The sequence below is a fragment of the Egretta garzetta genome, unplaced genomic scaffold (genome assembly GCF_000687185.1).
Source record: "Egretta garzetta isolate BGI_Z169 unplaced genomic scaffold, ASM68718v1 scaffold136, whole genome shotgun sequence".
NCBI classification, from domain to species: domain Eukaryota; kingdom Metazoa; phylum Chordata; class Aves; order Pelecaniformes; family Ardeidae; genus Egretta; species Egretta garzetta.
Window position 1 is genome coordinate 5,199,695 of NW_009260066.1, and position 17,560 is coordinate 5,217,254.

Genomic DNA, 17,560 nt, shown 5'->3' on the forward strand with positions numbered 1-17,560 from the left:
GATAAAGGAACAAGAAAGGTAGACAGTTATAGTTTACAGAAAGTGACTTCACAATCAAAGTTGTGCTTCTTATCATTAGATCAGTTTGCAAATATGCATTATCCCCCACATTTTTGCCAGTATAAGTTAGTTGCCCTCTGTAGCAGGAACAAGAGGGGCGACTGGCATTTATTTTCACGTGATTCTGTTCTACTTGTGTTTATACAAAAATCACTGTCAGAGTTAATATAAATTGCCCAGGCAATACTTTTCACGCTACTTTCTGCTTAGTTACTTGCAGTAATATATTACACTGCATCTTCGTTAAATACGTATCTTTCCTTTTTCATGCGTTGCTGAGGCAAATCGCAAGGTAAACTATTAATATGGCTATTCTTCATATATCAATAGACCAAATCCCCTTCCCCACTGACAAGTTTCTACTACAATACTGATAAAGTTGTATTTTCTCTTGAAATGACAAGGTACATTTGTGATATATTTGCATATTTTTGACACACCAAAGTTTAAAATTCTCAGAAGAGAATATGAGTATAGGTTCATCTGAAGGTGAAGAAAGTGGTTTCAAAAACAGTTTTTTTGTGTTTTAAAATTAATTATGGGCCCCATTTTACCTTTTTTTTTTTGTTTTGTTTTGGTTTTTTTTTGTGGGTTTTTTTTGTAGTTTTTTGGGTTTTTTTTGGTTTTTTTTGTTCTTTTTTTTAAAACATGCGTATCTCTTTCTTTACCCTGCAGATTGCTACGCAAGATAAGATGGTTGCATTAGTAGCACAGTATTCCGCTTAAAGAGTCTCCAGGTTATGCACTAGCCCCTGCACGGCTGAGAGTGCCTGTAAGGCAGGCTTCTATAAAGTCATGATAAGTGAAAAGCATTTGTCCTAACGCACACTGTAGTCTGTTCATCGTTCCCTACTACAGAGAGGTACACTCTAACACTGAGCAGTGCACAGCAACCGCGTGTATGGGTGGGAAGTAAGAGCGTGGATTTCCCTTAACAAAATATTCCGTGTCGATATTTAGCTGTCGCAGCTACACCCTTCATCATAGTGTCAATGTATGTAGGTGAGAGTTGGAAGGACTCTTGGAAAAAGGAGAAGTATTACAGTTTTACTATGGCACTAACATTTTGCTTAAACGCTTTTTCCCTTCAGCAGAAAGGTTGAACTGACAGGTTTGACTATACCGTTGTCTTCTAATAAGCAAGAGGGACAAAGAGGGACTTAAAGAAATGATACGTTCCCTCTGGCCAAGCTATTTTAGTCAAAGGAACAGTATGAGACAGGGGAAAATGTGGATGTCATACGCTGAAGCAAATCTCGCTAGGCTGCAAACACACAGGGAGGGACGTTGCTCAACAACGCGCCCGCTGTGAGGTGACGTGGCCGCCGAGGCCCATGAGGACCAGGGACCTGACGGCCAACATTGGCTGCGCAAGATCCATCGGCTTTTGATCGGTCCTTTAACTGATGACCTCTCGAAGAGTTTTAAACCTGTGAGAGAGGGGAGTAACCTTTGTACCAGGCGTGCTCATGCCCGCTCCTCCCTTTCACTCTCCCGACCGCTTCTGCAAATATTCACCTGCACTCACGTAAACTGACAGCCGTTAGAGCTGTACATCCAATTCTGACAGGCAGAATACCAGCTTCATTAATGAGAAAGGGCCAAGTTATGCCACTTTGTCATTTAACCCATGGAAAGCTACAAGATACGCAGGACGTTAAGTAATAGAAGGGCCCTTAACTTGTTACAATGCACAAAACAGCATGAAAGAACTAATCAGTATATACAATGGATCGCAGTTCACCCAACTGATTGTAAAATGCTGTATTAAAATGATTTAAGTTGTTACACCATGGGTAAATTCTAACTTTTTACAGATCAGTCTTTCAAGAGCTGACTTCGATCTGTAAAATGTATACCCAGTAAAAGAAAAACCGAAAGAAAATAGTTAAATGTGCAACTGCACAAATATAATTCCCCACTATTAAGATAACAAAAACTTTTGCTATTACCATAATTATTATATATATTAGAAAGCTATACACAAGCATGTTAATTTCACAGATTTTTTTAAAAGATTCTTAATATTTTATATAATTAGAAATACACATTTCAAAAACAAAACTTCTGCAAAGAGAAAACAGTTATCTTGGTTAGCAAAGCATGGAGTTCTTCATGGCTTAGGGTAGTGCTTTCTATACAAAAAGTCCTTTCTGTTTGTTTCTTCAGGACTGTTTAAAAGATCAGCGAAGCTATCAAGGAGAAAAGAACACATTTTGGCTTAAGGAAACTACAAAAGCCACAAATGCTTTGCAAACTCTGTCTTACTTTTTAATATGAAAATAAGCAAAATGTAATGTACATATTTTTATATTTTTTTTTTTATTTAATAAGTGATGCAGACCCAGAATCTTAAAATTAAATATGTTAGCCCTCGAACTCAGCATTTTTACAAGTATGGTCCTCTTTTAACTGTTTTGATCCTTTTTAACTGAGTGCCATACTGTAATGATATGCCTGCATGTTTGTGAGCATTTTCGGTTATGTTAGGTGACCCAGTCTCTTTCTAGCATCAATTCATGGCCACCCAACCGCTGGGTCTGTCAAAACATCTGTACATTTTCTATATGTTGCATAACAGCTGCTTTCTCTCTCAGTAAAGATCTGCCTTTTCTGGCAAATGTTTTCCTTTTGTCTATTTACATGTAAATAACGTTGAACCTGCAACATGACACTATCTATTGTAACATACATTTTGCAAGGGAGCACAACAGTGAAAAGAAGTTAGCCTTAAAATCTATTTTGTACAAGTGTTCTGTTGTACAACTCAAGTGCTAAGCTTATCTCAGCATTTCTGTTTATCCTTATACTGTATCACTGAGGCAATTTAAAAGTACTTTTACAAAACAGAGTACCTGACTTTTTTTTTTTTTTTCCACACACGGCACATATAATGCATATCGACCCCCCCTCCCCCATTAAGGTATAGCACACACACACTGCAAGAAAAAAAAAAAAAACAAAAAACTAATAGGTAATAATGTTATCATGTCGCCCATCCTTCAGAGAGCCGCATGCGCTTGACAGAGGGGCTTTCCCTTTCGTCCGGCGAAGGTCTGGTGAGTCCAATGGGGGAGTGGAATTCGTTCCGGTGATCTTCTCGGTCACTTCCATCGTAGGAACTGCTACAGCTGCTCAAACTGTCAACAGGAGATCTCCCCGCCTCATGGCGCGTGTGCTGTGGGTATCTCGAGGGTGTGGTGGTACGGTCTCTAGGAGGAGAAACAGGTTCTGACTTGATGTTGAGGCTTTGAGTAGAAGGCAGGGAGAGATTTGTACTCTGAGATAAATGAGTGCTAGTGCAAGCTCTGTAGGAGGAAAGGAAACCCAGTTACAGACGGAGGAGGCATGGAGCCCCCAGATATGCACAAACACTCACACAAAACACCAGTGTAAAGGCTCGCACAGGACCAGCACATGCAGAGAGCATGAGGACTGTTTTCTGGGCAGGATTGGCAAATTCAGAGAGATGGGAGCGTGACAAAAAACGTGGTCAGCTTGAGAGGGACATGCCCTCGGTTTGAAAGGAGGTCTGGCTTTCCATCTCTCTCTCTCTCTCTCTTTTTTGACTCAAGTGTCACAACAAATTTTGGAAGGCAAGCCTTTGCACTGTTGGAACCACCTGCAGGTTTCTTTATAACTAATGCTTGTGTGTGTGTATGCACCGGCTGAGACAGGGGAGGCATGGATTTTCTGCTGGGATTAATCCAATTAGTTTGAATGCACCCGATTATTTTTATGGCTGTTCATTTTGACATGCGACTTCAGATGCGAAAACAGAAACAAAAATTTGGGCCAAGGGACCTTTTATACCTTTTAGAATAGAGTTGAAATTTCTGGTCCTAGGATTGACACTAATAAAATACCACAGGCAGGCGAGGATTTAGATACGATTTTATGGTTTAAATCTATGAATTTATAACTCAGTCCAGAATGCTTTGGAGTAAACTACCAAAGAGAAGGTGAAGAGTGGTGGAAGATGTCAGAGGATTGCACTGTTTGCCTGTAGGAGAGCCCAGCTCAGAGAATGCTCCTAGCCTCAAGAGAAACTGCCAGGCTAAAGCTTTCTCAACGGCAAGCTATATAACTACTCTAAGTTCATTTTCCTTCTGTGCACTTTTGTGGGCCGGCAGCGGCAGAGGAAAGCTGAAACAGGCAGGGAGGAGAGTGAACACTGCGAATGTGCTTTATCTCTAATGGGAGAAATGAGATCACTTGCATCTGCAGGATGCTTTGCGCAAAAGCACCACCTCCTGGTAAAACCCGACTTTTCTCTTCGCTAGTAAAATAGAGAGTTCTCAACATGCAGTTCCCGTTATGTTCCACTTCAGGGACCGTTTGCTAGGCTGAAGCCAGTGTCTAACCCCAGAGGCACACTCTCAAGGTTTCTGCTCCTGAGCATTTTACGGGGGGCAGACCGAGGGCAGTAGGCACAACAGACCACTTGGCTTTGTAAGATTTTAAACCCAAAGGGCTGTGCAGGCATTTGCACTGCAAGCAGAAGAAACACTGGAATTTGGAAGTAATTTTTAAGCATGTAGAAATTAAGGTTAGATGTGGTCTTTTCATTTATTGAAATATTCCACTTTTCCTGATATCTCATCAACTTGGAGTTGAGCTTGACATTTACTACACCTTTGATGAAAGACACAATGTTGTTTTCTTTTCTTCTGACAGGTTTAAGATGGATCTATATGGCTTCAATATCAAATGACATCAGCTGCTTTTATAAGGAATTATCGCAGTCTTTAATATTGGATGGATCTTGTTAGAAAACAGGATGTTCTACCTCCAGTTGCTTTTATCTACCTTTCATTCCTATACAGATGAATGTGCCAAATTTGCAGCAATCCCTTTCATAAGTCACAGAGTTAGTCAGTAATAGCCCTCATAGCAGCAAATGTAGGCTTTTTTTTTTTTTAAAGAGGACATTTTCTTTGCTTTTGTAACTACTAAATTAACACAGTTGTAAATACCAGACTTCGTCATTTCAATTTAGTGAAATATTCCACCCTTTTCCTGAAAACTTGTTGAAAAGAATCCAACAAGAATTAAAAATACATTCCTGGGTTTGGTTTTTTTTTTTTTTGCTTTTCATTTCCAGTGACTTTATTTTCCAGTTGCTTAGGAGATGCTAGGACTTCACCTGGGAAAACAGGCTGACATTTTAGCATGTATGATAAGATTACACATGATTTTAGATGCCAAGCCTATAGCTAAACCTGAAAGTCCTGTAATAAAGGATGGTGGAGCCTGGGGATTTGATTTAGAAGTGTTTGATATGAGCATATGACACGTCACTTTGCAAAGCTGGGGACAGCTAAAAACCCCATGCTAGTTAAAAACAACCACATTCAGTCAAATTTGTTCACATGGAACATACTTGCATTCTATTGTGCAACAGCCCCCAAAGGAACAGATAGAAAGGGATAAGCTGCATTTTCAATGAAATAGAGCTAGTATTGCTACACTGTGATGTCGCTTTTTAAATAGTGTTTCAGAAGGGAGTATGAGAATGCATCTCTACAGACTTCTATTCAGATTCCTTGTGATTCATCAGCAGGGTTATGTAAATACCTGGCATACAAATTTGTGGCAGTTTTAAAAATGCTACAGGTTGATCTGCATTTTGAACACGTTTTTGTAAATTGAAAAAAGGTTAAAAGTAATTTTGGCAGGTCAGGACTAAATTTTTGAGGTTTAAAACAATATAAATAAATTAAAGCAAATATTTTGAGTCATCATTCAAATTTTTTTCTTTTTAAGTGTCGCCTTTTTCTGCTAAAACTATATCTGAATTTTAATATCTGTTTTTTGGTGACTATAATTTACATTATTTCATTAAAATTTTCTGAAACATTTTAATGAGAATCTCGTGTAAGCTAAAATGGTCAATTACAAGGGGAACTACTGTTACACATAGATGTGAATGGTGAAATAGTACATAGTTAGTCTTTAGACTCGTGTTATAAACTGAGTGCTGACCTCTAGAATAGAAGCTGTATTATAAAAAATGAGAATTCTGTCTGCTACAAAATTATTTCTTTCTGTGTATGCATGTCTGTGTGAGTGCAGAAGCAGCTGTTTGTACCTATAGGTATCAATGTGTATTTTACACTGTTCCTTCATATAATTATGTCATTTTGGTCCAGGCATGACCTGTTTTCATCATTTGAAACCTACACTAAGTTCACTGGAAAACAAATAGGTTTTGAATATGGAAAATCCACACAGAAAATAAAGCAAACTACTTCAAAGGATTGTGTGCAATTCTAAGCGTTTCAGCAAGTGCCGTGCAGTCCACTCATGTTGACGGAATCACCTTTTTCCACATATTGTATGAAAACATTTCATTTTATGGGGACAACAAAGAAAACTACTGTTCTAATTTTACACAGCAGTTCCTGTTGAGACCAGTAGAGTGAAAATGTGATGTTTGTTTAGCATACAACAGCCACGTGGGAGAATTGCTGGTTCCTATCTGGGTTCAACACTGCACAACTACAGAGCTCTGCTGTGTAAGTGATGGGAAGCGAGTCAGGATGCAACAAGCGTGCAAGGTGGGTTTAGTCCTTGCAGATGCCAGTGAGATCAGTTCTGTGTGTGTCTCCACCTATTTGAATCCCCAGCTGCTATGGAAGCTCAGCACGCACAGATAGAAGTGCAGGTCTGAGTAGGTGATGAGTGAGGACACGAACATGCACCAGATAGGTTTTTATAGGGGGAGAAAGTGGTTTATTGAGGGAGGAAAGAGCCTCACATACCTTTTCTTTTATGCCCACACTTGCTCCTCTAAATTAGTTTACTTCCTCACTTCATATAATTGTTTCCCCATAAATAGGTATAAGGAACCCTTGAAAATTCATTGCAAAATTTATTTATGTAGCTTTAGTTATGGGCTAGTCTGTAACTAGGAGAATAGAGGATATTTTTGTCTTGCTAGCAATGCAACCTTCCTCACTCCCCTCTGTTTTTCTTTTAGGTAAAAGCAAAGTTGTTTTTTCATATTTTTTGATCCATGTAAAAGCAGAATAAGAATTTCTGTGTCAAGATGTTTTGATTAGCTCTCACACGTTAAGGTCTACCCTTTAAAAGGAAATTTTTAAATGAAGAATAATATGAAACTGAATCACTGGAACATCTTATTTACAATGATGACATAAGAAAAAAAAGCTCAATCCTAAATGGATAGGGCTTTTATTCAAAACAAGGAAGTTGGCAGAACTGACACAAATTCACAAAACGTGATGTCACTGCACCTAAATTTTTCAGTAAAAATGATTGAATGAGGAATATTTGCTCATGTCTAGATATGGCTATTACCTAATCAAAATTAATCATTGCTAAGTAATAAGCTTGCTATGTAAGAGTCACAGAACAAGTCAACAGCATGCATAAATTTGGGCATTTTTTGTTCAGGTGGGTGAAGTTTGGAGTTTCTTTTATGGAAACAGCGATCGATACTGAAGATTCTTCAGATGAAATACCATTTCTGTGTTTGCACCTATAGTCCAAGAAAGCCAAAATTTCAGCAGTGGATGATATTTAAGGAAGAAAAGATTCTCTCTTAGACTGGGAAATATGGATGAAAGAGAACACTTTCCATATAATGCACTAGAGCCTAAAAAATTTAGATCTTTTATTTTAGAGTTTGGAATAGACTTCCCTTCTGGTTAGCAGCAATTAACTTCTGACAGACTCTTTGGTCCATGCTAAATAAGCAGTAATCCTCTCTGTAAGAGAGACTGCAGCAATATTCAGTCAAATAAAATTCTGAACTTTTGGGAGGGATTCATTTTCAGTAAAATTTGTGTGTATTTTTTCCAGATGTAGACCTAGTTAAAAGACCATGAAAGTACTATTTTGCTTTTTAACCTAAAAAGTTGAAAAGTCTGACTTGTTTTAATGTCCCAGTCATACCAAAATAGGCTCGAGGTTGTTATCCTATTCACCAGGCTCATCAAAAGGCCAAAAGCTGAGCAGGCAGGGGAAGTGAACTACTCCCGTGTCCTCAGGTATTTGCCCTCAAGCCCACTGGCATTAGCACATTTTCTAATTGCAAAGTCATCATGAAGAATTAAGAGATAGGTTGTAGAGATCTTCTCCAATTATCTTAAAGATGGTTCTGACAGTGCTGCTGAAATTGTTGGGGACTTATCTGGGAGCAAGTTAGTAAGTCTAACCATATCCTGTTCTATTACTAACCATATTCTTCTGCCATGCATTGAGGAAGCAGGGCTGTTTTTCACCTTTAGGCTTTGGTGGAAAACATAACCTGCTGGAGAACTAGGATATCTCTTCCAGTAACTCTGTTTTCTCGCAGGTCTTTACAGACTACTGTGAGCAACAAACATCTCACGGTCGCCAAATCTTTCCAATATTTCACCTCACTCAGCACAGGAATCGGGGTGTCAAACCCTTTCTAGATGTATTTTATCAAATACCTGGGGATGTCTATAATTTTGTGTGATTGTTTTAATCTTCCTGCAAATTCTAGCTCAGGTTGACATGGACTGAATATGTTCTCTATAATTTCAAGTTTTCCAAATAATCCAAAAGTTAGCACAGGTACTTTTGCATGTAGAACTCAGTGACTAAAATAAAATAAAGAAATGCTTATGATTTTCTGCAGAGATAGAAGACTTCTCCAGAACTGTCAGTGAAGCAGCTTTCATAGCTGAATTCATTTAAAAATCACTGAAAGAATAATAATAAAAGTAGCAACTCAGAATGCATTCCACCAGCCACAGCCATTACACTTCGACATTCTGTGATATGGATTAGAAACAGATGACGATGTGTGACATATCTGAAAAGGCATGTAGTTAGTTTAGGATTTAATTTATTTTAATTTATACTTTTTTGGTATGGCTTTATTACATTCTTTGGTGCACCACCGAAAACAATCAGCTTATTGTAAAGTTATACATTGATATCTAATATGAGTCTTCAATTTATTTGAGACTTTATGTCTTTAGTTGTATAGTTAGCCTGAGTGTTGCCCCAGAAACAGTGCAAACTCAAAAAGAAAATAGAAGAAGTGTAAGAGAAAGGTATTAAGACTATTTTTTTCTAGCACAGCAACTATTTCAGTTGTATGTTTTTATGTAGTTATTATCTATATATGCTTATTTAGATATAAATGAGATTTAAAAATTTTTTGTGTCCTCTGAAACACTTGTAAGCTGCCTTTTAAAAACTCAAACTGTCTGTACATGGCAAAGAAATTACAGTAAGATACAAAAAGTGGTCAGATAGATAAATTAGAAGGAGAATTTTGAAGTTTAAGCCACATTCATAGTATTAAATAGTTTCACATTATGGCAACCATCTTGCAAAAAAAATTAGTGCATATGTGCAACACCTCTTTCTGAAAGAAAAAAAGGCATTTACTTTTCAAATGCATGTGAATTAAATTTCTCCTCATAAATACTCTCCAGCTGTTTCCAGCTTCTGTTTTTATAATGAAAACTTTTAAAATTCAAACATGTCTAGCCATATCTTAGGCTACGTGTGGTGTGCTGGTGCATGCCTACAGTTTTACTCAACAGAAACTGCAGATACCAGGATTTTTGAAAATCATATTCTTAAGGTTCACTTCAATGAGAGAACAGGTTGCTTTTTCAAGAATGCATTAGGTGGCTTCCCTGTGTGAATTTTCACACTTTTAAAAATCCTGAAATGATTTAGCCGTGTGCTTCACTGATCTTGAATAAATGTCTTGAAATTAGCCACTAGAGGGCACGAATACCTATCCTCAACACAGGCAAATCACAACGAGTTTTGTGGGCTTACGGTTCTTATGTTATTTGCTTGTAGAAAACATTTCCAAAGAAATGAAACTTGAATGTCAGAGCTGAGCAGAAGGGAGTATGTGATTATTATATAAGGTTAAGGCTTAATCTCAGGTCAAATCATTATGTCACTCTTACTTGATTAAAAACATTTAGAAAATTTTCAAGTTTGTGCAACAGTAACTGGAAATAAAAAGGACAAATGGCAAAATACAGCAGCAGCACAATATAAGTGTTTAGTTTGGTCTTTAGTAGTGAAATAAAATACTGTTTAAAGAAATAAAGAGGAAAACATGAACAGTAGATTTTACTACACTACTGAAAAAATGTTACGGACACAGAGTATTTCATTGTAGCTACCTAGCAAACCTTTCATGAAATATGTAGTTCCAGTTTTGGGAAATGGAGCTCTTACACATAGTAAATATGTGCTGATATGTTGCCTTGATGTATTTCAGATTTGGGATTACTGGGGGGACTGAAATCACTGTAGAACAATAAAATAAAGAAAACGCTGCTTACCCCAATTGACTGAGGGCAGATGGTGGCATGTTATGTAGGTGTTGCTGTTGCCAGCCAGTCACAGAACCAAGATGAAGAGCACTGGCTGTGTTAAACCCAGAGAGAGATGATATATCTGCACTACTCAGAGAATATTCTAGATTTGAAAACAGAAAAGACAATAATTAAAAGAGAATTAAAGAGGAAGTAATTAAACAATAACTAGCAACGTAATTTTCACGTCACTTTATAAGCCTTTTAATTTTAATTACACCAATCACATTAAGTTGCAGCAAAAAAGTAGACCTTCCTCTTCCCTGAACTCATTAACTTGGGAGCAAATAATGCACTAATAATTATTCTGTAATTTAGCAGGGCTTTTCTGGATCTGGAAGATCCAAAGCATTCTTTGCCTGTATACCCACCATAACTACAGTTGCATTCTCACAGAGTCAAAGACTTGAAAAACATAGTAATATTTCAGTTACAGTCTTCCTTGCAGAACCCAGCAGGCAGCTTGTGTCTGAACAACGCATGTCTTCTCTAAGAGCATTGGTTCTGCATGTCAGCATGCTTTATACCACAGCAATGAGCCATGAGAACTGGAAAGTATCTCTTGAGGCTTCATTTCTAGTCTCTCCCAGGTAACTATGTGATAGCTCACAACGTTATTGAACTCGGTCCTGAAGCCAGTGAAGCTGCTTGCTCCCACTACCCTTACGACTTTAGGAAGGTGCACTCAACCACATGAAAGTACCTGTGGTATTAAGAAGATTAATAATTGTCCTTTAAGTTAATTTTTTTATTAAAGCCAATGAGAGAAGGCTGTCAAAGCAGTTTTCCATCCTAACAAAAATAGCTAACTTTTAAATAGATATGCCTCAAGTTAGCGACAGCTACAAAGTAAATGCAGTGCAAAAGCATATCAGCTATGAATTCTGCGTTTTCTCCCAACGAACATTAGCTAATTCATTAGTAGCGAGATAGACATTTGTCAGCATCTTGCTCCCTCCCCCACCCTTTACATCTTGCACCCATACTTACCAGTACCATATGTTGTTGAGATGGCTGATGGGTATCCTCCCATCCCTTGCCCTGGTAGAGTAGGAGTTGCTACGGAAACCACTGGAGTAGCCAATGACTGAGCAGACTGGGAGTTATTTATCCTCTGATTCTTTTAAAGTAAGTAAAATAAACATATTATTGACTAGTCTTAAGTCAGTTGAGTGTATTAGCTTTCTGGGTATGTTTTGTGCATGAGAAACACAGGCTGATACAAATTTCTAGAAATTAATCATTTAACATGTGGCTTTTATGAACTCTGCCAACCCTATCATTTACAAGCCTTCAAGAGACCAGTTGTCACCATAGTAACCCATTACATCAGTATCTCCTAGGTAACTGAACTAGTAACAAGTAAGATTGCTTTTATTGTGGGGAGAAGAACAGATCATGTGAAAAACTAATGAAATATGTAAACTCTATTCCCATTGTTTTCCTCTTCACTCATATTAAAAAAAAAAGTGTGTGTGGGGGGAAAGGCGAAAGAAAAAACCTCAAACCCAGCCCTACTGGATTTTATGCCTTGAAAGTGAGGGGCACCCCGAGATTGCTGAACACTGAACTCTTACCAGCAGATGGTGCTCTGACTACTTCGTTTTTGTGCAATAAAACAAACTTCAAGAGTGTTAGGTAGCACAGCAGTTACACGCTTGTCTTTAACTCCGCGGCACTAGAATGTTGCACTGTAAAAATTGCACTAGAGAAGTCTAATGCTGTGAGTGGCAGGATGAAATGACCAGAGAGCCACCAAAAAAAGGTTGTAAGGCTGCGCCACCTTCAACAGCACAAGTTTACACGCTCTCAAAGCACCAGCAACAAGAAAGCTTTATTCTAGCATGCATAATTTGAGTATGTGCAACAGCTGTACCTGGCCTTCCATATTACTAAATTTCAAAAATTGTGATGACCTTTTTGTTCACAAAAGAGTTATGGTAATGTTTTCCATTTTATTTCAACCAACACTTCACCTACACAAGTATCAATCATATAAAAGAATTGATTTTCTTTTCCTTGTTATTAAGATGAACATCACTACCACTTACCAGAAGCAGATCAACATCCTCAGACTGAGTGCATAGGAAAGGAGCATTAAAAATTAGTGAATATAAATATTTACCAGGATGTAGACTTCTAGCCTAGGGAATAGCTTCATCTGATAAGGGCAGCAAATTAAACAATTTCTGAGTATAGTTTGGAAAAATAACACTTCATAGAGCTCCTCTTTGTCCTTCTAATGGGATGTTTGTTTCAACTGCGAGGACAACCTATCCAGTTTTCAGAACAAGACTTTGTCTAAGAATTCATTATTTCTTCCACAGCCCCAGTGGCTGCAGACTGTGCTGCTGTACCTGGTTTCAGGAGACCTGACCATTCACAGAATCCCTTGGAAAGTATCAGTTTTAAGGACCTTGGAATAAATCATTTGATGCAGACAGCTTGTCACTGCCCTGGTCGACTTTGAGCACTGCCCTGTAGGAGACTGTTTGTTACTTATCCTTGCAGAAGGCAGCATCACATTTATGAAGGGTTTTAGTTTGATGTTCAAAGTTAATTTATTATGCGTCAAGATGAAGTAGCCAACTTGGAAGTTGTTTTCATAGTGTCTGTTACACAATGGAAAAATCTGTTTAATAGTGTCACTTAAATTTACCATCAAGATTCTTTTTAAATTAAGCTCACTTTTAATTTTAAATCATTTGTGAAAGATTTACTTGCAACCACTAACCAGCTTTCAGAAAGGAACTACAAGATATGCACATGACACCTTCACGATTCAACCTTCTAGCGTAATAGCCTGCCTAAATTTTGTTAACCCTGGCAGGAGATACAGCAGTTTCATGCTCCTTTTTATCCTGCTTTATCTATTTACTACCTCTTATCATGACAAAATCTGGCCTTTAGAGCTCAGAGTGATATAGTTCAAATTAATTTATTTGTAGTTAATCTGTCACCTGCTGAGAGTCTGTGTGGCTAAATATTTAAGAAAAACACAGTAGGTTAGGAATACTCAGGGCTAAATTCAGCCTTTTTAACAAATCCAGGAAAGGCCCTTCCAGTTACTAGGAAAGGGAGTGCAGAAATTTAGACTGTGCAGGACACAGTTCCTACGTTACAACTCAATAGAAAAAAGAGAGGCAGTAAATGTGACTTTACAACAGCAATTGAACAAGCTCTGCCTACATCCTCAGCTCGATGGCAAACCTTAAGATTAGACAGAAAGACCAAACAAGCAAGACTGTGGAATGTTATTCTGCTGAGTTTAGTTGCTTGAGGAGGCCTTGAAATTCCTAAATATCTCTTATCTGAAGGAGATAAAGAAAAGCTTTGAAAATGCATTACCACTGATGGCATTGTATTCTTGCTGCCAGGTGGAATCAGCACACGGAGATCTGGTTTACGGTTGTTCATTCCCAAATTCATCGGAGGTGGAGATTTTGCTTGCATATTCTTGTTCAAGTTGCCAGGTGAGACCAGCAGACCTGGTGAGTTGCGGGGGTTGCCATATCCATTTCCTGTTTAAGCAAAAAAAAAAGAAAAAAAGAAAAGAAAAAAGAAAGAGAATGATTACAAACTCCAATATAATTCTTAAGACTGAACTCTGAAAATGTCAAATAAAAAAATTCAAGGTAAATACCTGTGCCCTGTAATGTATTTTTATAGGAAAATATAACACACGCCATATTTGGAACAACTGGTCTTAAAATGCTTTCTCTCTTGGCAGCCAACATCTTTGTGATGTGTTGAAATTAACTTGATTGTATGGATCTGTTTACAGTACTATGGTATATAGCACAATATACTGTGCACCCAAAGCAACCAAGGTCTAACATTTGCCTTACATGAGAATCAAGGAAGTCAGACAATCTTATGGCTTAACAAAATGTCAAAGCTATGCTGTGTGTTCTCGACAACTACAGAGGATTCTGCCTTGCCTGACTCAGCCCTTTCCAGGTCATGATTTTGTTTTGTTTTTAAACAAAGGATGAGTATAGCAAGGCTATAATTTCCAGAAAAGGCAGGGGGAGGACTAGGAAGATTCTTAAGTGTTTTTGGCTCTCTTTCACCACACTTTTTGGACCTGATTCTGTCAACACTAAAGTCAATGGGAGCAAGAGCATACCCTTATTTGGAAAATACCACTGTATCTTTCATCTTCATCTCTCTGTTGCCTTCTGCAGGCCCCAGGAACAATTCTGACAGGCGAATGCTTCATTTGCCTTTTTCAGGAAAGGGTTTCCTTCTCTCACCACGTAGCAACTCGCAACTGTATATCCATAGGGTTACTGACCTATCATTCCACAGAAAATGAGACCTTCCTATTTCATCCACCTAACTTCACCTCTTACCCACACAAAGTCTGGGGAAAGAGATGACTTTTTAGTGTAGCCTTGAAATTGTGTCTGCACAGGCTCAAGAGAGACACAGAAACTGCCCAGTCATAGAGAGTGAATAGCATGAAAACTAGTACAAAAAGAGCAAGCTTTCACAGATAAATAACAAGAAAACAAATGCTAGTGGAGACTTTCTGTTCTGTGCTCATCTTTTGTTCACAGCTCGCAAGCTGTGACACACAACCTAGAAATAGTGTGGGAAGATGAGCTAGTGAGTGTGGCAGAGTCCTATGAGTTAGAAGCCCTCGACCTTCAAACTTCCTTTGTAGTCCCAGAGTCAGTGAAGAACTTGGTATCTCACTTTTTTTTTTTTCACATGTGAAATGGGGTTTACAGCCCTAAAAGACATAAATGGATTATGGAACTAAATTTGATAAAGCCTATGATGTGGGCATAAAAATGACAGTACGTGAGAGCGAATCTGTCTTCTAGTTAGGATAATGAAGTGTGTCCAAACATGGCTAACATTATGTCATGTTTTTAATCCATAAGCACATCAGCTAATTGTTTTTATTAGATCAGCAAATCCATGGGAAAAAAAAAAGAATCTGTCAAAGGCTATTAAATACAAACCCACCACTTCAAGGTCTGGAAGACCCTGAGCCGTGAACATCAGGCTTAGGACACATGAAAAGTATCACAAAGTGTTTGACTTCCATATTTGTGAGGCACCTTTAGTCATAGGTCCAGCCTGGCTTGTTTATTCTCATGCTTTTTATTATCATGATCTCCCAAGCCTTTGTAAAAAGGAATGTAGATGAAAACTTAGAAGCACTCAGATTACTTCAGAGATTTTGTATAGAAATCTTCTTCATAGTTAATCTTGTTGCTTATTTCCTTAAGAATATCGTGCAGTTAGTGAGACAGAATGAGTTAATGAAAAAAGTGTATTTTGCACTTATCAAGCTAAAATAGCACAACACTGTCAAGAATTTTCCATTTTGTGTCAGTAGGCTTTTTTTTAAATGAACAATTGCTCTCAACGTGGATTTGCTACATATTATGCTCTAATTAATGCTATGTGTTACCAGAGGTGGTGAAATTAAAAGAGGCATTTTGAATACACAACAATATTTTCTTCTAGAAACTACAGTGCCTTTTAAAAGTTGATCTTTTATGAACTGAATACTGAACAACTAATGATGTGGAGAAGTGATCAAGAGAAGAAACTGAAGCACAAGTAGAGTTTCCCTGGTGCTGGTTTCATACAGGAGCTGTCTTGCCAACAGGTAAAGCTGGTAACAACAAACAAGCAAAACTGCCTTGTGAAACCTGTTGTGTGACAAGCCTTTGCTCAGAGAGTGAAAATGAAGCTGTTTGAAAAAGCAGTGTATTTTTTTTTTTAGTTCTACAATATACAACCTAAGATATTTAATGAAACAGCATGCACCATACTCTATAAGTTTGTTTCTGTAGCAGCGATTTTCAGAGAATAGAAACCCTTACAAGAAAGAATGCCTGCTTTCTACATAAGATTTACTTAGTATGATTTACTGTTAAAAATTAAGAGTGCATCCATATAAAACTTTACTCTTCAGAAACTTTTGCCTGACCTTTATATTATTTACCTACTGATGTAAAATATTTTGAATAGTGATAACATTTCTTACATTTATATTTTTAGAACATCAAATTATTTTTAAGAACTACTGCAATCTTCTCTTTACCAGTAGATTTCTGCTGTTCATGGCATATTATGCCAGCTAGCATTTTGGAGCCATATAATAACCATTCCTCTTTCCAGCCACCAAATTGTTATTCTTTTGGCATAATGTGGATTCAGGAATGTCAGACTGTGGACCTTAAACCAATGACACAGAAACCCGTCATTTGAAAATCAATGATGAATGCATGCATGCGGTTTACAGTTAAGAAGAGTCTGCACTTAAACCAGCTCTTTAAACCGTATCCTCTTTACTCAGAAAGCTGTGGCCTGCTCTGAACCAGCTGTCCCACCTTCAGATAAATCCACCGAAGAGAATGGCCTCATTTACATTCAGAGGCAAAAAAAAAATGTATAAGACTTCTAATATACAAATTAAGCCTTCCTTCATCCTATACTTTAAAATTATACTCTGCCTGGACAATTATCAATTTAGATGTGACTGTATGCAGAACATCACATTCCACTATCCACTTGAAAGCGTAAAAATTATATGTCATGTATGAATGGATTTCCTGATTATAGATTATAAGAAAATGAAAAACAGATGGATTTTAGAGCAAGTTGGCTTTACATTTTTATTTGGTTAAAAGCCATATTTTTGCTGGAATAGAACATTTTTAAACATTACGGATATAACTTGTAATGTATAATGAAAATAAAAACAGTAGATGCACAAGTTTTAAAGGGCATATGTCAGAATTTGTAAATTTACAGCATTTTCAATTCAAGAAGTTTTCAGAGAAAATTATTTTTCTCTTGTTGTTTGTTATACTGACTTGAGAGAGTAAAAATATTTTACACAGAAAAGAGCTTGTTTCTAGACAGAACTAGTGGAGCAGCACGTGTCATGAAATGTGGTGCCAGACTTTGTATTTGGACTAATGGCAGAATATAAAGACAAATGCTTTCTGAGCATAGAATGCTCTTCTTGGGCATTTTCCCACATTCTGCATTTAGGCACAAGTGCCACTGACTTTAGAAGGAATTCTGTCCAAGTACAGACTGCATGATTAATCCCTGCAATATAATTTTTCAAAAACATCCAGAAAGGTTATTTTTGTGCACCAGTAGTTAGTCAGTCAGGA

At 37.6% G+C, this 17,560-nt stretch overlaps 1 protein-coding gene across 6 annotated transcripts in view; it reads right to left on the reverse strand.

The window, feature by feature from the left end:
* Positions 1 to 704: 704 nt before the first annotated feature.
* MEF2C (myocyte enhancer factor 2C) overlaps positions 705 to 17,560 on the reverse strand; it is a 125,074-nt gene continuing 108,218 nt past the window's right edge. For 4 of the 6 annotated variants that reach the window (XM_009641153.2, XM_009641151.2, XM_035896629.1 and 1 more), the window contains 4 exons: positions 13,758 to 13,930; positions 11,400 to 11,529; positions 10,377 to 10,512; positions 705 to 3,368 (listed from right to left, as the gene is read on the reverse strand). In XM_009641153.2, the coding sequence (XP_009639448.1) occupies positions 3,047 to 3,368; positions 10,377 to 10,512; positions 11,400 to 11,529; positions 13,758 to 13,930 (761 nt within the window). In that variant the 3' untranslated portion in view covers positions 705 to 3,046. The remainder of the gene's footprint in view (positions 3,369 to 10,376; positions 10,513 to 11,399; positions 11,530 to 13,757; positions 13,931 to 17,560) is intronic. The other 2 variants (XM_035896630.1, XM_009641155.2) reach the window with 1 other exon arrangement.